Source organism: Camelina sativa, chromosome 9 (genome assembly GCF_000633955.1).
Source record: "Camelina sativa cultivar DH55 chromosome 9, Cs, whole genome shotgun sequence".
In the NCBI taxonomy this organism is placed as follows: Eukaryota; Viridiplantae; Streptophyta; class Magnoliopsida; order Brassicales; family Brassicaceae; genus Camelina; species Camelina sativa.
The window spans coordinates 23254681-23276601 of NC_025693.1; the positions used below are offsets into that span (position 1 = coordinate 23254681).

General features: G+C 32.9%; 5 protein-coding genes across 5 annotated transcripts; 4 read left to right on the top strand and 1 right to left on the bottom strand.

Moving 5' to 3' along the window:
• On the top strand, positions 153-704 carry LOC104715618 (beta-galactosidase-like). Its single transcript, XM_010433010.1, has 2 exons — positions 153-504; positions 591-704. Exons 1-2 carry the CDS (start codon positions 169-171, stop codon positions 702-704), a joined length of 450 nt encoding a protein of 149 aa, XP_010431312.1. The 5' UTR covers positions 153-168.
• LOC109126585 (beta-galactosidase 11-like) lies at positions 5097-6005 on the top strand. The gene is made up of 2 exons (XM_019230269.1): positions 5097-5489; positions 5742-6005. Exons 1-2 carry the CDS (start codon positions 5103-5105, stop codon positions 5859-5861), a joined length of 507 nt encoding a protein of 168 aa, XP_019085814.1. The 5' UTR covers positions 5097-5102; the 3' UTR covers positions 5862-6005.
• LOC104715619 (beta-galactosidase 6-like) lies at positions 7889-8427 on the top strand. The gene is made up of 2 exons (XM_010433011.1): positions 7889-8206; positions 8314-8427. Exons 1-2 carry the CDS (start codon positions 7889-7891, stop codon positions 8425-8427), a joined length of 432 nt encoding a protein of 143 aa, XP_010431313.1.
• LOC104711866 (E3 ubiquitin-protein ligase UPL7) lies at positions 13155-19810 on the top strand. The gene is made up of 15 exons (XM_010428638.2): positions 13155-13205; positions 13636-13758; positions 14023-14263; positions 14360-14922; positions 15090-16049; positions 16141-16463; positions 16614-16892; positions 16998-17250; positions 17360-17530; positions 17644-17736; positions 17816-17923; positions 18045-18161; positions 18252-18341; positions 18434-18531; positions 19410-19810. Exons 1-14 carry the CDS (start codon positions 13182-13184, stop codon positions 18515-18517), a joined length of 3429 nt encoding a protein of 1142 aa, XP_010426940.1. The 5' UTR covers positions 13155-13181; the 3' UTR covers positions 18518-18531; positions 19410-19810.
• LOC104711865 (GDSL esterase/lipase At3g53100) lies at positions 18843-20711 on the bottom strand. The gene is made up of 5 exons (XM_010428637.2): positions 20349-20711; positions 20133-20263; positions 19822-20055; positions 19418-19673; positions 18843-19275 (listed from the first exon to the last, which is right to left on the bottom strand). Exons 1-5 carry the CDS (start codon positions 20590-20592, stop codon positions 19082-19084), a joined length of 1059 nt encoding a protein of 352 aa, XP_010426939.1. The 5' UTR covers positions 20593-20711; the 3' UTR covers positions 18843-19081.

Consider the following 21921-nt stretch of genomic DNA (forward strand, 5'->3'; position numbering starts at 1 on the left):
ATACAAATGAATTAGAACATAGCTAATAGGAAAAATTGATAGTAAACTTCGCAGCAACATCCGCACATATATACATTCTGAAAACACTAACTATATATAACTAAATACACACGTAAGTAGTCTGCTTAGCATTTTAATGATACCTCCTGATCTGTAATAGAGCCAAAAATGGAAATTTCACGTTATTTTCCTCGTCATGGCTTCATCATGTTGCTTCTTGTTATGTTTCTTTCATCTGTTTCTAATCTTGCTTCAAAAATCAACGGGTCTTTTGATGAAAGAGGCACTAATTCTAAAGGATCTCCTCCACGGGGAAAAGAATATTCTTTCTGCGGGTTGAATAACCCGTCTGAAGATGGTATCATATTTTCACCTAAATGCGATAAAGGATATGTTTTTTCGCAGATCAAATTCGCCGACTATGGTCAGCCCACTGGTTCATCATGTGAAACGCTTAAACGTGGAAATTGCGGTGCGCCCGCTACTTTGAGACTCGTCAAAGAGGTTGTTAACAAAGTTACTCAGCAATTGTAATCTGTTTGACGATAATTCTTTCTTATTGATTGTTATTTTTTTTCTTATTCACGCAGAATTGTCTTGGAAAAGAACGGTGTAGGATTTATATTACAGACGAGATGTTTGGTCCAACACATTGTAAAGGACTTGTTAACTTCGTCTTTTCTGCTATTTGTAAAAAAACTTAAGGCTTTCTTAATTATTTCCTACGTTAATTAAGAGAATGTTATTCTTATTGTAACGTTTTTTTTCTCATGTTGTTGATTTACGTAACCCACCGAATTAGGCTTTTGTTTCCTATTTCAAGATTTGAGAGAAAATTTTAGACCTCCCGTGATGAGCATGCTAACTCAATTAATTATGCAGCTTTCCCTAGTTTCCACTAGGCCTGGGCATTTTATTCCAACCCAAATCCCGAACCCGACCCGAAGTAGATGGTTCGGTTCGGGTTCGGATATTGTATAAAACCCGATCGGGTTTAGTACCTTTGAGGTTCGGATACCCGAACCGAATGCCCATCCAAACTAACCCGAATTAAGTGTAAAAATATGCATCTTAAAGGATTTGAGCCCATGACCTTGAGCAATTAAGGGTGCATCTTCAACCATTTTGCCATTTTAGTTTCTGATTTAAGATGAAATGTTAAATATATATATATACTAGAAAGTAGCCTACGCGATGCATGGGTTATGTATACATTATTAATTTGAAATAAAGAATCAAATTTCTATTTAATTGTATATGAAATGTACATATAATTGTTAATATATGTCTTAAAAATTAATTTTCATAATATTACGGTTTAGCTATAATATTTTAATATATAATTGTTATATGATGCTTCGTAAAAGAGTCATTTTAAGATAGAGAAAATTAAAAATGTAAATTACACAGAATTGTTGAAAATATTTAGACAATATGTTACTATAATAATAGGACCATTGTTTTAGTTACCGCAAAATCAATTTAATTTTGTATTTTCGTTAAGTAATTAAGATAAATTATATTTTTTTACATTTTTTTTGAAAAAAAACTGATAAGTAGTCTAAAAAGAAAATTGTAAGACCTTACTATATAATTAATTTGATAGACAATTTAATGTTGTTCTATATATTAATTTTACTTTCATCATATAAAAGTAATACTTAACAACAAATAATTTTAAAAGAAATACCCTCTCTTGTAATCCATTTTCAATAATATCCTTATACATATATAAAATAACTAAATTATAAACCTTAAACTTCAAATATTAAGAGGGGGTTATTGGTTCTATGATTTTAATGGATTTGGATATCCAGACAAAAATCATGGGTTATTCAATCATTGATCTTAAAATACTTATCAAATAAACATACTATACATTATCTCTTCATCACTCTTGAATGAACTTGCCTTAACTTTTTTTTTGTTTTGTTTTGTGAATGATTTCATAAGTATTGATGTACCATTTTTTCTATTGCTTACTTTTTTTATGACTCACCTCTGTATAATTAACTTTTATTTTGCTCGGTCCAAATATTTGAAGTGCCTTTGATATGCCTCCATTGTCATGGATAGTGATTCTCCACAATCCAGCCTGGCCAATATTATAATATGAAACAAAATCTCTTTCATCCAACAAAATGAAAACGTTGCCAGAAATCATAATTCGGCCTTCTTTCCATTTATCATTGAAAATTTTAAACACTATATTAGTTTAAAAATTATGTAGGACTGCATTAAATGGTTATATTAGACAATACTCCCTCTGTTCCTGATTAATCCATATTTTAGGATTTTCAAACATATTAGAAACTGACTTTAGTCGCATTATTTTTTTTCGATTAACAAATTTCAACCAACAATTTTCAGTTTCTTTTTTGAAGTTTACAATTTGTCATTAATTACTTATTAAAAATATATAGAAAACCTAAAATTTGTTTTTTGTGCAACATTTTTGTTCTCTAGAAAATGGATTAATAAGGAATGGATGGAGTAGATTTTAGTGAGAAAAACATATTGTTTAATAGGACAAAATTATTTTACAAAATGTACCTTGTCAATGCATCTATGTAAGTATTCTACCAAAAATAAAATGCGTCTACGTAACTGTAAAAGTTGAAAAAGACTTGGCCATGTTTTTCACTCTTTTTCGTATATGTGAAACACAGAACACATGAAATATATCTTGATTATGGAGAAAAAGAGTAAATATATTTTGATTAATTATAAGGACCCCTTGCTAGACATCAAACCTCTGTTTGATCATCGAGGATTGGAGAAGAGTACCATCATATCAAGAAACTTGACGATCTGTTTTCCTCTTGCAGCGATGATGATACGTTAGAGCAGGTCTATAATTTGAGAGTAAATTTGAGTCCAAGTATTTAAGTAAATGTCTACATATGGCTATATATACGTACACTATTTGAATGTTAGATAGATGTTATTCTTAGGTTCAAAATATTTTATTGACAGTTACAAATTTGGGAATTATGGAATTTGGTGTCATAACTTTTGTAACATAAATATTTTCATTAGATTAAATACAGTTCAATGTGTGGTTATTGAAATTATAAAAACGCATCTCTCTTTAATGCATGGTGAAAGAAATTTGTAGCCCGCTACATGATATTAAATATAAAATTTCAATATATTTTCTATATAAGAAATAATCAAACTTAATGATTTAAGTAATACTGTTTTAAATATGTCACTTACAATTGTGTAATGAAATAAATAGATAGAAAATCAAGAAAAGTCAACATATATCAAATTCTTCTTATATATATATATATATGATTTTGAATATGACAACAATTCTGAAATACTCTTGACAGATTGATTTTATGTTGATATGTGCATTGATATTAAAGGAAAAGCTATTATTTGTGTAATTTATACATTATTATGTAATTTATCATAACTTAATAGGAATTTAGTGGAACTGACTAACTTTATTGCCTACTCAATTAACAAAAAGAAAAAATATATGATTTTAAAATGTGTAATAATTAAAGTTTATAAAATTACATAAAGGCATAATCATAATCATGTATTTAAACTATTTCATTTCTCATCCAAGATATGATTTTTATTATGATATTTTCTTTTATTATAAAATACTGTGTATTTTTTCACTTAAAAGGATGAAAGAAAAATTAAATAGAATGTAAGATAATGTGTAAAACAGATGTATCAAATATCAGTTAATTTATTAGTAAATGTTAAAGAATATTAGATTTTATATCAAATATATAATATGAGATTTTATTATAAAACAATCTGATTTTGTTTAACAAAAGAACTTAAGATATAAAAATGGATTTAAAAATATATGTCAATTGTACCAACTGGATAAGAGAAGTATGATTATTTGGAATTGAAAATGATATAAATTTGTTGAAAAAAATTGAAATAAAAGATGACAGGTGTCACTAAAAGAGAATGCCAAATATTGCAATGTGAGTAAGAGTTAGGAAAAACCTTCTCATATTATATAAGATATATACAAGTTTTCTAAAATTTATAAAAAAAATAAAAATTAGTTTTTTTTTCATGGTTTGATTGAGTTTGGGTATACCCAAATTACTCGAATCTGAACGGATAATACCCGAATCCGACCCGAAAGTATAAAAAATCCGAAGGTGTTCTATATGTCTAAACCCGAACTCGATCGGGTTTGGGAATCCGAATGCCCAGGGCTAGTTTCCACTATTTTGTTTAAAAATGTATTAATATATGGAAAATATATCTCAGGGGCAACTGTGAATTATTTGGGTTGGAGTTTAACTGGAACTTTTACCTCACATGTGAGAATCATATCTGTCAACCACACGGATCTATGTTACACGTACGGAGTAAACTCGTATTTGCACGCGCAAAAAATATACAAATCAACAACGTACACTTTTTCTTCACTTTTGCATTTTCCTAAACAACTCAAATGTTTCAATAACTTTGTATCGTCCATATAGCCTCATGGATATATTCTTCTTCATGCTCATCATCTTGAAATTAACATGTTTTCTATGATTTTAATATTATAGACGATGGAGCTCGAACTCTCAAAATAATCAACTAACAAAAAAAAAACAAACTACGGAATAATTTGTTGAACGTTGTATATAGTTACAAAACCGGGGAATTTCAAAACGTTTAAAGTTAAAAACATGAAAAGTGGTACAACATGCATCACTTCTATATTATTGTGACGTACGGGTACAAATATAAGTTCGAAATTTTAAGTTTGTTTTTTTTAATATAACAATAAAATCAATTTTAGGAGACAAAACTCTAAAGATCAACGGATAATGGTGAAACCAAATAAACTCTCTTTTGCAATTAAAAATCTTTTTTTTTTTTCCTTTAAAGAAGCAAATCTATTAATAAATAATCGTAGAAAAGTCAGAATGATGTCCTTCACCAACACCTCCGACATCCAAGAATCAAAAGAAAATTTTGACAGAAAATTTTGCGGACACATCCGCACACGAGTTCGTCCCTCCAACAGACTTTATAATTTTCAATGAAAAAAAAACCCCTATATATAACTATGTCCGTACTAGTATATGTTAATAGCATTTTCACTACACCAAAAAAAAATGGGAGCTACTCATTGTCGTCGTCATGGCTTCATAATAGTTCTTGTTATGTTTCTTTCCTCTATCTCTTCTTTAGCTTCAAAATTGGACGTTAACTATGATGCAAGAGGCATCAAAATCGAAGTTGGCCTGAAACATAATCTCTCTGGTTCCATTCCTAACCCTCGTAGTGACTTTGGTAGTTCTCTTCCTACTTTGGGCAATCAGATTCCAGTTTGTCGTCACCAAAACAGGTCTAGAGCCCCTGTATTGATATTTGATTGCAAAGAGAAAGGATATGTTTTCACAAAGATCAATTTCGCTGACTACGGCCATGCAAGTGGTGATTGTGGTAACTTTAAACGCGGCAATTGCGGCGCACCCGATACCTTGAGGCTCGTCAAAAAGGTTTGTACCACTTATTCATTGTGCTTTGGTACGATGTTTTATATAAATTGGGTTTGCGGAAACGCTTAGTTCTTCCCATGATGAGTTGAGGTATGGAAAATCCGAACATTAGGTGCCAATTAGAAAAAATATATATTAAATATATGCACAGAACACCAAACTAAACATATGTTCATTATGTTGGTTCACCATTATTTCATGGAGAATGAAATATTAAATTTCAATAAATCTTATAATTTATTATTCGTGCAGAACTGTCTTGGAAAATGGCAGTGTGTGCTTCTTTTGGGGAGAGGGGACGAGATGTTTGGTCCGACACACTGCAAGAGTCCTCCTTGGTTCGTTGTTGAAGCTACTTGTACAAAAACTTAGGTCTCTACTGCTCAAGTTTCTTTATAATTTTTTTCTCTTTCCTCGCTTTGATCAAAGTTTGTTATTGATCATATTCAGATACTAGGGGCTCGCACCTGCCACAAAATTGTGGAAATTTTTGTCCTGCATGTATTATCCGTTAGATCAAACTTTTATTACAGTATTATTTCATATTTTGTTCCTATAATTCTTATAATTCGTTACCGTACGTAAATTTAATCCTAAACCTACATCCATCAGCTAAAAATTTTAAATCGGAAAAGGTCCTGAATTTTTTGTTTTGCTCAAGCTCGAAAAGAAAAGATAAAACACAGGGAAAGAAATCAAGCTTAATATATATGAAGAGAGAATTTTGAGTGTGAGGAGAAGTGTATTTTTAGGAAAGCTCATCGAAGGAGAACAATGCTTCTACAATTTTTCTCAGAAAAAAACAGTTTTTTTAGTTTGTGTATATTTTCGAAAGTATCAGTTGTAATTTGTGTTTTTCTTTTTTTGAAATAGCTAGCTAAATTAATTGATGTTGTTTGTATTTTTTTATATAAAAACATGACATAACCAAATGGACAACGTAAATAACATCTCAAACTACATGTGATCAATAAAGGTGCCAAATATCTAAAAATCTAAAAAGCTAACGGATGATTGTGAAACTAATTAATTAAATAAACTCTAGTACAGTATATACTACAACATCTTATCTTTTTTTTTTCTGCACTTATTTAAATATAGTAATCTATTATAATAAGTAACACCTCCGAAAACCAAGAAATAACCGAATTGAAAAAATAAATATACCAATTGATAGAAAAATTTGTGGCCACGAATACGCCTCTGCAAAACTTAAGTAAAAACAAGAATCTATAACTACATCCATAAGTGGCATAGTTGACCTTTTCGTTATTTTTTTTATGAGAACAGAAAAAATGGATACAAGCCACTGCAAGGGACCTCCTACACTCGCTGTTGACGCCACTTGTACAAAATCCTAGGTTTCATATTCTCTTTTCTTTCGTTTTGATCAAGTTGTTGTTGGTCATAACTTTTATTGTGCAACACACGAGGGTCTTTTGATGCACGGATCTTTATGTTGTCGATCAAGTTTCAAGCGTTTTTATATCATCAACATAGTCTTTGATTGTTTCAGTGAATCTTTATTTTGTTGGAGTTCGTGAGTTTCTAACTCAATACTGATTGACTCATAATTATTTAGGCTTCATATATAATTGTCGATGTGAGATTTCTAGCTAACACGTCTTCCAAAGATAATCCATGACATAGAATCCCATGATTTTGTTCAAAAAAAAAGAAGAAAAATCCCATGATTTGATAAATTATGGGTTAGATAAGTGTGATCAATATTGGCTTCCTCTGATCGGACCAACTTTGAAAATCACTTTGGTTTCAGTTGTTTGAATTTCCAATTCAAAACTACTTTATTTTGATTATATATATATATAATATGTGAGTGCATGTAATGACAAAGACTGCAGACGAACACAAACCATCTGAAAATGTGAAATTTAGAGATATGCATGTGAAATTATCATTAGTTTGGTGGGAATTAATGTAAGAACACTAATGAAATTTCATGACATACATAAAAAGCAAATAACATGAATACACGTACTCTCATATTCTGGCTGCTTTTATATAACAAAAAATTAATTAATTAGCAACGACAACAATCTAAAGATCAACAAAAAATTTAGGAAACAAATTAAACTCACAACTATGAAAATTAAAATGTTATATTTTTTTTTTCTTTCACTGGAAATATTGCAAATCTATTAGTAATAAGTAATCGTGGAAAAGTCAGCATGAATGTCTTTCACTAAACTCCTCCGAAGTCCGAAAACCAAGAAAAGAAACAAGAGAATGTAAAAAATATAGAACTAGTAATTGGGAGGAAATTTCGTGGCCACATCTACGAATGAAATCACCTCTACAAAACTTTGATTAATTCATAAGTAGCTAATCTACTTAAAACATTTTCGATAGCTTGATCATGAGAGCATAAATAAATAAAAATGGATAGTTTACATTGTCGTCATCATTATGGCTTAATTTTGCTTCTTGTTCTACTTCATTCCTCTCTCTTTGGTTTAGCTTCAAAGATCGATGTTTCTTACAATGAACGAGGCAGCAGGATCAACAATGACCAGAAACATGTAGCCTGTACGAATCAAGAACCTGATCCCGGTCCGCTAACGCGTATTTCTTGCAATGAACCTGGATATGTTATGACAAAGATCAATTTCGCTGACTATGGCAATCCCACTGGTACATGTGGACGCTTTAGACACGGCAATTGCCGCGCAGCAGCTACCATGAGGATCGTCAAAAAGGTTAACAAAAATAGACTAACAGTAATGTTGGTTTTTGCCTTCTCCATATCATGTGGACTAAATTCATAAATATTTCAAAGAATCTTAATTATTGGTTATTTGTGCAGAATTGTCTTGGAAAAGCGAAGTGTCAACTTTTGGTCACGGACGAGATGTTTGGTCCGAGCCATTGTAAAGGAGCTCCTATGCTCGCTGTTCAAACCACTTGTACAAAAGCTTAGATTTCATATTTCTTAAGTGTTTTTTCTTTCTTTTTCTTTTTCCCCCTTAATTAGATCTCGTTTTTTGGTCAAGTTGTTCTTTTCTCGTTTCTTTGATGCTTGGATCTTTATGTTGTCGATCATGTTTCAAATGTTTGATCTTGATCACTAATTTTAACCATTTTTACACATTGACGGGATAAGCACATCTGAAAATTTTCACCATACTCTTCAAAATGGAAGTGAATTTGATAGTGAATTTACGATGCATCGGAGGACGTTAATCAAACTCATAACTGATTATAACTTTATAAGAGTAAGATACCTTCTGTTTGTTCCTTATGCATTTGTTATCGAACCTTGCACTCTATTTTTAAGCTCAACGTTATGGATGTGCAAGCATGGAGTGCATAGCCATAGAGTGATAGTGATAGAGCACTTTTGTTGTAGTAGGGTCTTTAATTACTCTTCTGTCCTATTTTAATAGTTTTTTTGGACTTAAAAGGTACACAAATTCAGAAATAATAAATATTTTATCATTTAGAGAAATTCAACCAATATTGCAGAATCTATATAATAATAACAATCCGAATAAATGCGACCAACAGTTGTGTTTTTTCAATCATACATTTTAGATATTTTCTGAAAAGTCGTGATGGATCATTAAAACGGTTATTTATGAAAAGTTACAACTGTTCACTGTGAAGTTGTGTTGATTGGAACATTTGTATCTTTTGGAATATATATATTTGTCTGTTTGAACTGTTTTCATTTTTTTTGCCATGACACAAAGTCAACTAAAATTTCAATCTCAATGGTTTATACGTTTTTCTAAATTATTTTCTAGCATTCATTCTTTTATAAGTCAAGAAATTCCTCTAATTCTTGATTTAATAAAAAAAATTTGGAATGATGAATCTAATTTACATCTTTTAGTTAATTTTAAATATAAAAGTTTAATAAAAATACCTAGAGTGTTTTTCCAAGAGTTAGATGGATGACATAGTAAATTTTGGATTTGACTTTTCAATATATTTAAACCCAATCCGAATAAATGCCACTAAAAGTTTTGTTTTTTCAATCGTACCTTTTGGATAATTTTTTAAAAAAATCTGTAAAAAATTTAAATTGTATGTTTTACAAAAATTTGCAATTTTCATTGTAATTGGTTTTTTGTAAAGTTGCAACTTTTCATTGTAGAGTTGTGTTTATTTGAATATTTGTATCTTTTGAAATCTATATGTTTGAACTGTTTTCATTTTTTTTGTCAAGACACAAAATAATATTAAATTTTAATATCAACAGTTGTTACAGCTTTCTAAATTATTCTCTAGCATTCATTCTTGTAAAAGTAAAAAAACTCTTCCAATTCTTGATTTAACAAAAGATTTTTGGAATGATGAATCGAATCTACAACTTTTAGTTAATGTTAAATATAAAAATTTAATGTCTATATATAATAGCAATCCGAATAAATGCCACCAAAAGTTGTGTTTTTTTCAACTGTACCTTTTGGATATATTTTTTAAAAATCTGTAGAAAAATTAAATTGTGTGTTTTACAAAAAGTTGCGATTGTTCATTATAACAGGTTTTTTTTTGTAAAGCTGCAACTGTTCATTGTAGAGTTGTGTTTATTCAAATATTCGTATCTTTTGAAATCTAAATATATTTGTCTTTTTGAACTGTTTTCATTTTTTTGCCATGACACAAAATAATATAAAATTTCAGTATCAACAGTATTTACACATTTCTAAATTATTCTCTGGCATTCATTATTTTAAAAGTAAAAATATTCCTTCAATTCTTGATTTAACAAAAGATATTTGGAATAACGAATCTAATTTACAACTTTTAGTTAATTTTAAATATAAAAATTTCATGAAAATAACTAGAGTTTTTTTTTCAAGAGTTAGATGGGTTATATAGTGAGCTTTTAAATTTAACTTCTTAATATGGTAATAAAGATGACTTCTATTTAAAAACAGTTTATATGGGTTATTAGGTGAAATCAAGTGCATACACAACATTTGCGATTTTTTGTAGCACCTTTTCATAAGTTTTTTTTTAATTCAAACGATTGTATCTGATCATTGTAAAGTTGTGTCTTTTCACTATATTTTTTTAATATATTTTCATCATAACTTTTCGGTCTAATATATGTGTCTATTTAAATAGTCATGTCTTTTAATCTCTCTTTATATTTGTCTCTTCATCAGTAACTAACAAGTTCATTGAAACAAAATTTTCATTTTATGTTGAATCTAAATAATTAAATATTAATATCTAATATTCAGCGTTATTCTCTAATCTAACTAAAATTTTAGAAAAGATTATAGCATTAGAGAAATTTAATACAACTTAATATAGAATTTATAGTTGCCACTATTTTTACCATAATTTTTTGTTAAAAAATAGTTTAATATTTAAAAATAAGAATAACAATCTGAATAAATATGAACAACAGTTGCGATTTCACCTCCATTGGACAACCCCATGGCGCAGGAGGATTGTGGCGCCAATACGACACCAGACAGCTTCCTCCAAATCTGACTCGTACGAGATGGCACTTGAGACCCAAACACTATGCTGGGGCTTACAAGCTAACCAGATATTCTGTAGCCGGCTTTCACACTTTCCTCTACTTCCTCCATTTTGCACCTGATGTACCCGGTAACTCTGATATTTCAAGATAAAAGAATAATTTGGTTTGGTTATGCTTTGCCGTCAATATAAGTGTAAGGTTTATTATAATTCCTTGAAGAATTTTTAATATTTTTTTTTTGCATGGTTCCTAGAAAAAACCTAACGGCGCATTATGTCAAATTTTTAATTAATCAAACTTTTAAGTTAATCAAATTTGGATTACTCAAATTTTTAGTTACTCAAATTTTTCCAGACATGTATATTAAGAAAACATATTAAAATTCGAATTATAAGTGTGTTATTTTTATGATTAACATTTTTATGATTATAAAAAAGAGAGGTGAAAATCAATTCTGTTTTAAGAAATTTAGAGAACCCCATAGCATGACTATTGGTCATCTCTAAAATGGATTTTTCAAAAATATTTTAAATATAATACTATTGAATTTAAATTTTATTTGTTTTGAAAAATTCAACCAATCAGTTTTTAACATGTAATGAGAGAAGGGTTTGAGAATGTCTCTGAAAATTTAGGCTGAGACATTGTGTCTCTCTCGTGAACTTTTTATTATTTTTATATTTTTTATTCTTTTGACACTCACAAAAAATGACTAGTGGCCATGCACTCATAAGAGACTCATTAACACATGTTAATATGTGTTTAGTTATAAAACTAATTTTTTATTTAAAATTTAAATAATTAACTAAATTAAATTACAGCTATTAATTTATTCTATATGAGAGACTATGAGAGTCTTTGTGCACTGCACATGCTCTAAGTTAAAAGAGAAAAAAATTCTGGTTAGTAACTCGAGTCATTAATGAAAAGGCCCTAAGAACATGATTATTGGAGGTTCTCTTAGAGATTCTCTTAGTTAAAATCTTAAAAGTAATAATAAAAAAAATAACTGAGGAACGCTGCTTCCTATAGTAACTGAAGAATCGTTACTCAAGACTGGTATCAACATTTAAGTAGTTAATTTTCTATTTTTAGATTTATTATTTAAATATATAATAATATTAAAAGAAAATCATTAAAATATACTTTTTGGAGTAACGATTGATCGTTGCTGGGATAATGACGCTCTTACAAGTTATGAGAACTACTCTTTCTCACCTGTCTAAGTCAATGTATGTTTAAGTCAGTCTTCTCACTTGTGAACAAAAAAGGAAAAATTAGTCTTCCGACCTCTTATCTTCAAAGTGAGAAGACCGTTTCTACTTGCTCGGAATAATGTGGGTTGTTTTCTAACGGAACCTCACACGAATATGTCTCTTCACATCTCTTTAATTTGATTTTTTTTTTTTTGTTCTAATTGAGTTAAAAGAAGCAACATTAAATTGGGGATGCTCTTTCACCATTATTGCGTACTGTCAACTTATCATTTACGAATTACGAATTCGTAATTGTGACCCACGATATTTTATTTTAACCGTCAAACTCGACGATGTACGCAAAAGACCAAACACACTTGTTCTCTGACTAGATTACACGTAACATAGCTGCGTGTAAGAGCGCCTGCGCGGCGTTTAGTTCGCTGCAAACTTGCTCTGACGTTACTCGACAATATTCAAGAACGCATGCCCTAGTTTAAATAATTATAAACTATTAAATTATCAGAAATAGTTCAAAGAAACTTGAATTTTTTTAAATAAAATGAAAAAGTCTAAAACATTCTAATATATATTGAAACAAAGAGAATATTTTTTTTTGGTTTTTAGAATTAGATTTTTTCACTATTTTAAAATATTTAGGCGAAAAACTATACCATAATTCAGTCCTGTACAAACTAGATTATATACGTATGGAAAATTACAAGTTCTTACAAATCAAGAAAAAAGCAGGATTTGTAAAAAATTATTTTAGAAAGTACAACGTGTTAAGATGCAATTTGTGTCACAAAGTATCCTTAACAAAAAAAAAAAAAAATCACTTGGAGACAAAAAAACAATCACAGTAAAAATAGAAAAAAAAAAACTAACACATTTTTGATTATGACTTAAAAAGCTGACGTCATGAAGAAAGTGGTTGAACCTTGACGTCAACCTTAACCCAGATACGAACAACGATCCGTGTGCCAAAAATATTTCGTTCCGACTCTTTTTTTTTTTTTTTTTNTTTCCAATCCAATGGACCTGAATCGCAAACACAAGGTACCTCTCCTCCTCCTCCTCCTCCTCCTTCTTCTCCCGATACTGTTGAAATTAAACCATCTCGATGCTGTTCTGATCATCGCTTTCGAATTCTCGATCTGAACTCTGCTAAATGGCACTGAATTATTATTTTTTGCTCAAAAATTTTCTGGTTGAAATTGCTAGTCCTAATCTTTTTGACACCTTGTTTCTAGGAAAACTTAGGGCTCTTAATTCTTCTTATAGCACTCAGATTTTTGTGGAAGTTTTAAGCTCCTGGTAGTGAAAGAAGAAGCTTGATATGCCTTAGTTTTGGAATATTAGACTATTAGAATGGTCTGTTTCCGAGGGAATTAAAAATTATGTTTCGGTTTGCTTCAAAAAATTGTTGATCTAAGGTTGATTGCATGTTCTTAAAAATTGGTGCATGATGATGATGATGATGCATCAGGTGTCCCTTAGAGGCGCCAGCAGTGGGGAGATATCACGGGATGCTTTGCTTGCTAAAGTGTCTCAAGAGAGGGAGCTACGCAGTTACGCAAGACGTGCTAATGCTGCAGCTATTTATATTCAGGTACCTCTTTCTGTTGCCTTTGGCTCTCAAGTGGTGAACTTATATTAAAACCGTCGCTATGGCTAAAAAAAAGTATCTTTTGTTGATTGTTAATATAGTGAAAATTAGTAGGAGAACGTTTTGTGCAGTTTATATGATTGTTGGTATTGGAAGAAGTGGCTAAGCTTGGTGTCATCATTCCAGTACATTTATAGGATTATTCTGAGTTGGAATTTATGGATGTCGTTTTTGGCATAACCTTATATCATTTTCCAATATTTGTAGAGAGTTTGGAGGTCTTATATTGTGAGAAAGAAGGCAGCTATAGAGATCCAAGAGGAGTGGGAGATTTCACTGAGTTGCCGTTCTGATACACTGACTAAAAGTTGGGTATCAAGCACAGTATTGAGACCGTTCCTCTTCTTTATCAGATCTTTGTCTGTCCAACATCAAAAGATACAGTCAAGAGATATACACTGCATGCAAACTTGCTTTAAGATTCTATTGGAAAGCATCAACTCTAATGGTATGATTTTCTTGTTTCGCTTGAATTTAAATCGTTCTTCTTGCAAAGTAGGAGAGATAGAAATCCTGAATGGATGCTGTTATTGTCTTTTTGCAGATCAGGGGTGCAATTTTTGCTCACTAGCGGTTGGTACATTTGAAGAAAGTAAAACATGGGACTGTCAAACACGAAAGATGGTTTCTCTCTGCTCCTTCCTTCTCATGGAGTGTAATTATTCACAGGAGAGGATAAAAGATGTTATTGGTGTCACTGCCCTTCTGTTGCGTGTTCTTATTATTTTAACTGATCCCAAAAGCTGGAAGATCATTACAAAGGAAAATTTTGAAGATGCAGAAACAGCTGGAAAGATGATCATTCAGTTTATAGGGAGCTGTAGAAGTGGATATTACTCAGCAGTTAGAAGATATATCAAAACATTAACCAAACATACAGATGAGAGACTATTGGTTACTACAAGTGCAGTAACTTTGACTCTACGACCATTCCATGTGCGACAGCCTGCTTTTGTTGATGAGAATCAACCGTACACGGATGTAGCTGTTGAAGAATATGTTTCTCTAATACTGACGATTCCTCGACTAGTTTGCTGCCTGCCAAGCGCTCTCATACGTGCACTGAAGCACAAGAGCATACTAATGCCAAGCTTTCACACTATATTGGTAAAACTCATATCAAATTTTCTTAGACCAATTAATTTTTGTCAAAGTCTCAAAAAAGAATGTAGAGAGAATTGGTTGTTTGTTTAGAGTCTCTGTTACTTTTTCCTGTTTACTTTCTTTTTCCCAAACAATCAAAGGACTTATTAAAGTGTGGCAGGTGACCGCAGATTTTGAAGGACAAAATCTTGACCAGAATATCTGTAATGGAACATTCAGAAAAGCAAAGTTGTACCATGGAGATTCCTTCTCTTGGATGGGCTATCGGGAACATCATATCCCTGGCAACAGTTAGTGAAACTGACTTTATGGATCCACAAGAATCAAATCCGGAGATGTTTTATGTCTTGTATGTCCGTGTTATTGTGACTCTAGCCGAGAATCTCTTGTCTCAGGTTGAAAATGTTGGAATTCAGGATATTCATCCTGATGTTGAGGCCACATTGAAGACTGGGAAAGGAGAAAATTCAGTTAAGATTTCTTTCGTGGAATTGCTTCGGCCAGTATGTCAACAGTGGCATCTCGCAAAACTGTTGGCAGCTTCTGGGAAAGAAATTCGTGTTATAGCAGATAAAGATGCTTTGACGAGTAATGAGAAAGGATCAGAAACACTAGGATTGCTTGATATAGCACGATTATATTCATGCATGTTGAGAATCTTCTGCGTGCTGAATCCTGTTGTAGGGCCTTTGCCTGTCCTTAACATGCTATCCTTCTGTCCTGGATACATTGTCTCTTTGTGGAATTCTTTAGAGAGTTTCCTACTACCTAAAAATGGTTGCACTGCTGACGATTTATCTCATGTATCTGTTAAAACTTCATGGAATACAAGAGGCCCATCTGAGAAGAAATTGAAACATCTTAAGAATGATGGTGTCAACAAGTGGGTGAATGTGCTAAACAAGTTTTCTGGTAAATCACCAGGCCCGCGTGAACATGTGGAGTGTACTAGTGATCAACCAGAATCAAGCCAGGTTAATGAGTCAACTAATGATGCGTGGGATGTGGAAACACTGAGGGGTGGTCCTGCAGGTATCTCCAAAGATGTGCCATGCCTGCTTCATCTATTTTGTGCAACCTATGCTCATTTACTTGTTGTTCTTGATGACATACAGTTTTATGAAAAGCAGGTAAATATGCAATATGGTTTCCTGCAGTTTATTATTTATATGTTACTAGTCTGATATTTAGTATTTAACTGAAGGTTGTTTTGGCATATAGGCCCCCTTTACGCTAGAGAAACAACGGAGAATTGCATCAATGCTTAATACACTCGTGTACAATGGATTGTTGCGAGGCACAGGTCCTGAGAATAGACAACTGATGGATTCTGCTATCAGATGTTTGCATTTATTGTATGAAAGAGATTGCAGACACCCTTTTTGTCCTTCTGCCCTGTGGCTCTCACCTGGTAGAACTAGTAGACCTCCAATTGCATTTGCTGCCAGAACTCATGAGGTTTTACCAGCCAATGATGTTCTTACGTCTCCAAGCATGGGTTCTGTTATAACAATTACTCCGCATGTCTTTCCATTTGAGGAAAGGTAATCTTACCTTGCTTATCCTTCATTGGCTATCCATGTCATTTTTGTGCTATAATAACTTCTAAGTAACTATTACATGTCTCCTCATTTCTCTTTCTCTGTTTTTATCTGTTGACTGATGTTTATTTACATGTTTTGTTATTCCTGCAGGGTCCATGTGTTTAGAGAGTTTATCAGCATGGATAAAGCTTCAAGGAAAATGGCTGGTGAAGTAGATGCACCTGGTGCGAGGTCAATAGAGATAGTGGTTCGTCGAGGTCATGTGGTTGAGGATGGATTTCAACAACTGAATTCTATTGGTAGCAGGCTAAAATCTTCCATCCATGTGTCGTTTGTGAATGAGTCTGGCCTTCCTGAGGCAGGCCTAGACTATGGTGGGCTTTCAAAAGAGTTTTTGACTGACATAACAAAAGCAGCTTTTGCTACTGAGTAAGCTCTTTTGTATGCATACTTTATTCTAGTCTATGCTGTTACTTGTCCAATGGATTAAGCTTTGTTTCTATTGGCATTTTCTTTCCATTCTTTTCCAAAAAGGTATGGGTTATTCTCGCAAACCCCTACTTCAGATAGGTTGCTTGTTCCTAGCCAATCTGCACGGCACCTTGAGAACGGGATTCAGATGATTGAGTTTCTTGGAAGAATTGTTGGAAAAGCTCTATACGAGGGAATATTGCTGGATTACTCTTTTTCACACGTTTTCATCCAGAAGCTTTTGGGACGTTATAGCTTTATTGATGAACTATCTGGGCTAGATCCAGAGCTCTACAGGAATCTCATGTATATCAAGGTAAAAACCATCGCAGGTGATATATCTGTCATCTCATATGTCAAAATTCAATCTTGTGTAAGTAGCACAAGAGAGGGTTTCTGAGATCAATATTCTTGTTTATACGCAGCATTATGATGGTGATTTGAAGGAGCTCTGTCTGGATTTCACAGTCACTGAAGAGTTTTGTGGAAAAATGAGCATAATTGAGCTCAAACCCGGTGGGAAGGATATTTCAGTCATGAATGAGAATAAAATGCAATATATTCATGCAATGGCTGACTATAAACTCAACCGGCAGGTACGTATTTTTCTGGTTTTATAAAGAATCTACAGGTCAACCATCCTACAAAAAAATTAACTTCATAGTTAATGAGGTAAAATTGTTGTCCTATGTCTTGAAATTGAATGCAGATTGTGCCCTTTTCAAATGCATTTTACAGAGGATTGACTGACCTTATATCTCCTGCTTGGTTGAAACTATTTAATGCCCATGAATTTAATCAGGTATGCGGCTTTAATGTAATGATTTCTTGAGTTTTTCTCTTTTACGAAGCTATTGTCTTACAAAAATTACTGTATGCAGTTACTCTCTGGAGGAAACCATGATATTGACGTTGATGACCTAAGGAGGAATACAAAATACACTGGTGGTTACAGTGATAGCAGTCGAACAATCAAAATCTTCTGGGAGGTGATAACTCGTATTCAGAAGTCCTGATTTCTTCTTTTTCTTCGTATTCTGTATGCCAATTTATGACATAGGCGGAGAGTTGAGTGGCTCGTTTAATTTCTCTTGGGGCATTCTGTCTCAGGTTATGAAAGGGTTTGAACCGAGTGAACGTTGCATGCTCCTCAAATTTGTGACTAGTTGTTCTCGAGCACCACTCCTTGGTTTCAAATACTTGCAGCCAACCTTCATCATCCATAAAGTTTGTTATTGAACTTTAGCTTAAAATGTAGGTGTGACATTCTGTTTGGTACGTTTTTTTCTTATATCTGTGCTTTTTCATCTTCTGCAGGTCTCTTGTGATACTTCCCTTTGGGCTGCTATTGGAGGACAAGATGTGGAAAGGCTTCCATCTGCTTCCACGTGCTACAATACTCTTAAGGTGGAGTTTCAGTTGTTCTGTTTCCTTTGTTGTCTGCTTGTGAAGATTCCTGTATCTTTTTTTGTTAAGTCTTTCTTTGTGGATTGCTTCAGCTTCCAACGTATAAACGAGCAAGCACTATGAGGGAAAAACTATTGTATGCGATTACTTCAAATGCAGGATTTGAACTCTCGTAGAGACTTCTAACCAGGTATTCATTTTGTGATGCAAGTAGAACTTTTATCCTTTATTCTATTCAATATATAAGGCTTCTGTCAGTTAAATTAGTAGGGATGGTTTAAATAGTGTGTTTGGTTTATCTTAAGATTATGGGAACTTGGTTCTTCTTGGTAGTTGGATTTGATAATCAACTAAGCTGATATGGAATTTAAATCTTATACTGTATGTCTAACGAAACCTGAATTTCTTATGATATTCACATAGCAGTAAACTTTGATTTATTTATACCTTTACCAAAAATCTTGCTGTAATCAAACTTAGAAGTGTTAGTAGAGAGATAGATTAGACACACAGATAAAATATCAAAGATTATGATATTCTCAAACAAAGCTTGGACCTATAGACCCATCACATAGACCAGATTGGTAGTTTCTACATTCAGTCACACACAAACACACACAGTCTGTCTCTTATTTATGAGTTATATATAAATAGAAAAAGAGAATAGAGAGACACACACACTTTGGTAGCTATTTGTAGGTATACAGTTTGAATTCTATCCAACGGAGATGAAACTCAATTCAAGAGATTAGAGAAATCCCTTGACCCAGTAGTTGACCAGCCAGCAGCTCGTTTACAGCCTCTGTGGGGTGGAATCCATCCCAAAATACATATCCTGTGGCATTTACACACGTTCCTGGGGATAGAGAATTGCATAGGAACGATGTTTCTATTGTTCCTGTTCCGCAGCATGCCCTTTTTGTTTCAAAGAATCCTAAAATACGTGCAGTTTAGACATTTTATCTTGTTAGTTGCAAACGAGATTAAATATATAAGAAGTTCTTCCTGTGAGTAGCTCACTCTATCATGGCTTAAAGTTGAATAAGGATTTAAAATTTGCATATGCAGGCTCGTACCATTGTCAGTTGGGTTGGTGATGATGTCCAGGAAAGGTTGGTAGACATTAAAGGCGACGAGCTTGAGGCCTGAGTGTCTATTCATCAATGATTGGGTTGTGGTCTCAAGTTTGGTGTTGAACATGAAAGCATCGTTGTTCAGTCTCTCGACACAGCTTTTGTTTCCTGCACCGAACAGAGTGATAGCTGCAGGCAGGCAACCCATCGGCGGTAACGATATCACTCCAATTCTCCTTGCTCCTAGTTCATACAGATTCTGTTACAAGTGACAGTATGATTCTTGTTGACACAAAGAAAGGGTAAATAACTGATACGTTTTTTTGTTTCTTGTAAATTTGCACATTCATATGGTTGCCTTGTTATGAATATCGAGTTCTACAGTTAGTTACTAAACTTAGAAGTACCTGGATGAATTCTGAGTAGGATCTCATGAGAATGTCAGAGAACTGATCAGGTGTATTTAGGATGTTGAGTAGAGGATTGATGTAATAGTTCTGAAGAAAGTCGCTAGATCCCGCGCTCAAAATGTGGATTCCTTTAGAGAATAGCCTGCGTGCGTTCTCCCTCCCGAGCATGCTTGTTACTCTGTTTTGATACGCCCTGTAATAGCTCAGCTGTCGTGTTAAGGAGATCGCGCCCTGCAAAAGAACGAGCAAAGTTCAAGGATCATTTCGGGTGCATGTGTGTTGATATTTTATTGTGTTGTCCCCCTTACAAATGGAACAGATGTGGCATCATAGTATCCTGAAGAAGCTGATGCGAAGTTGGCGCCAATCGAGAAATTCTCGTTTCTTGCTTCTCGGCTTAGGAATGCAGGTGGGTATGAAGAGAAACCAAGGTACTCAGCTAGACATGGGTTGGAAGATAAAAAACCAATTAGATTAGGGAGAGAGAGAGAGAGAGATATATGGTTTTGTGATAACGAATTTACCCGAGAAATCTACAGAAAGTTTTCCGTTGCAGAATCTTCCGGTGGGTCTTTGGTCGATGAAGTCTCTGCCGTAAGGAGGAAAGTTGGATTTGACAATGCTTAGTAAGTTATTGTTGTTGCCAACGTCAACAATGGAATCACCGAAGATGATGAGTGCGGGAACAATAGCTCCTTTGGATTTCCACAGGAAACAAGAAAACAAGAGAAGAAGAACCCTAAACCCTGAAACTCTCATCTCTTTCATTATTTTTCCTTCTTGTCTAATGCAATTAGACCGTTAAGACAAAGAGAGAAAGAGAGAGAGAGTGGTCGATAGTTAATAGTGACGAAGAAAATGGAGCATTAAGAAGATGATGAATGTATAATAATGTAATCATTCTCCCCATGCTTATGTTTAAGATAAAGAAAAAGCATTTCATAGTGCAAAAGAGTAGGTGAAAATTGTATGTGAGGTCAGTTTCTTTGGTCATTTGGTCTTGGACAATAAGCAATATTATTTTTCCATCCCGGGTTCGAAACCAAAACTTCCATCATAGTGAGGTTTCAGTTTGGTCAACACGACAAGGTCTCCCTTGATCCAATTTGAACCTCAAGTCGGTTGATTGGTTTTGGTTTGTTGTGCAAACGGGTTACTGACTATTGAGACAATCATCTATCTTTGATTGATTGCTGAGTTCTGCATTAATCTAATTTACGTTCTTGATCAAACCGTTGGAGGAGACATGAATATAAGTTTTTGAGAGTATTCAGTTTTCTTGGCAAGAAATGATTTGTTTAGAGGAAAACAAAGTTGAATATTGGCAAAACTATCATTATAACAAAGTGTGAGCTCCACCAACTTTTTGTTGTTGATGTAATAATGTCTCAAGTATAATGTGGCATCCACTTTGTGCACCTCAAAGATGATGTTTTTTTTTTCTAACCTTCTGTTTTCCCTCAAAGATTGTGGTTAAGCCATCATGGTTTTTTTTTCATAAAGGGATTAAGCCATCATGGTTTATTTTTACATTTCTTGTATATTTTAATCAAAAAGGTACCAAATATTTTACCATAAAAAGGAAGATTTTGGGCCATATTACCATTGAATTAAAAAAGTCTCTACCTGATACAAAACCCAAATTAGGGGAAAAAAATGGCCAATTCTGACACAACTTTGGCCTGTTGGCCATAATATACTAACTAATGTGTTAAGTCTTGACTTGTAACTCTTGTAAAATAAAGAAAACAATACTATGAAACCTGCATTTTTGTAAACACTAACCTAAACGAAGTTAAACTATCCAAAGTTCAAAGATGATGATTAATGAAAATATTCTATAGCCAGCCATAAGCAACACCACGTCCTTTACTGTTCTTGAAATGCTACTGCACTTTCACAACCTCTAGATGGGCTTGTCATAAACTAAAGCCCAATTTGAACAGTGCTGGGAATTAAAGTACCCAGTTTTAATATTACCTTTTTTTTACTAGTACGTAGCTTAAGTTCTTATAATTATTAAGGAAAAAAGGAAAAACCGAATAATTAACAAAACCAAAATAGGCTAGAGTCGGTTTAGCTTGTAATTAAACGCCA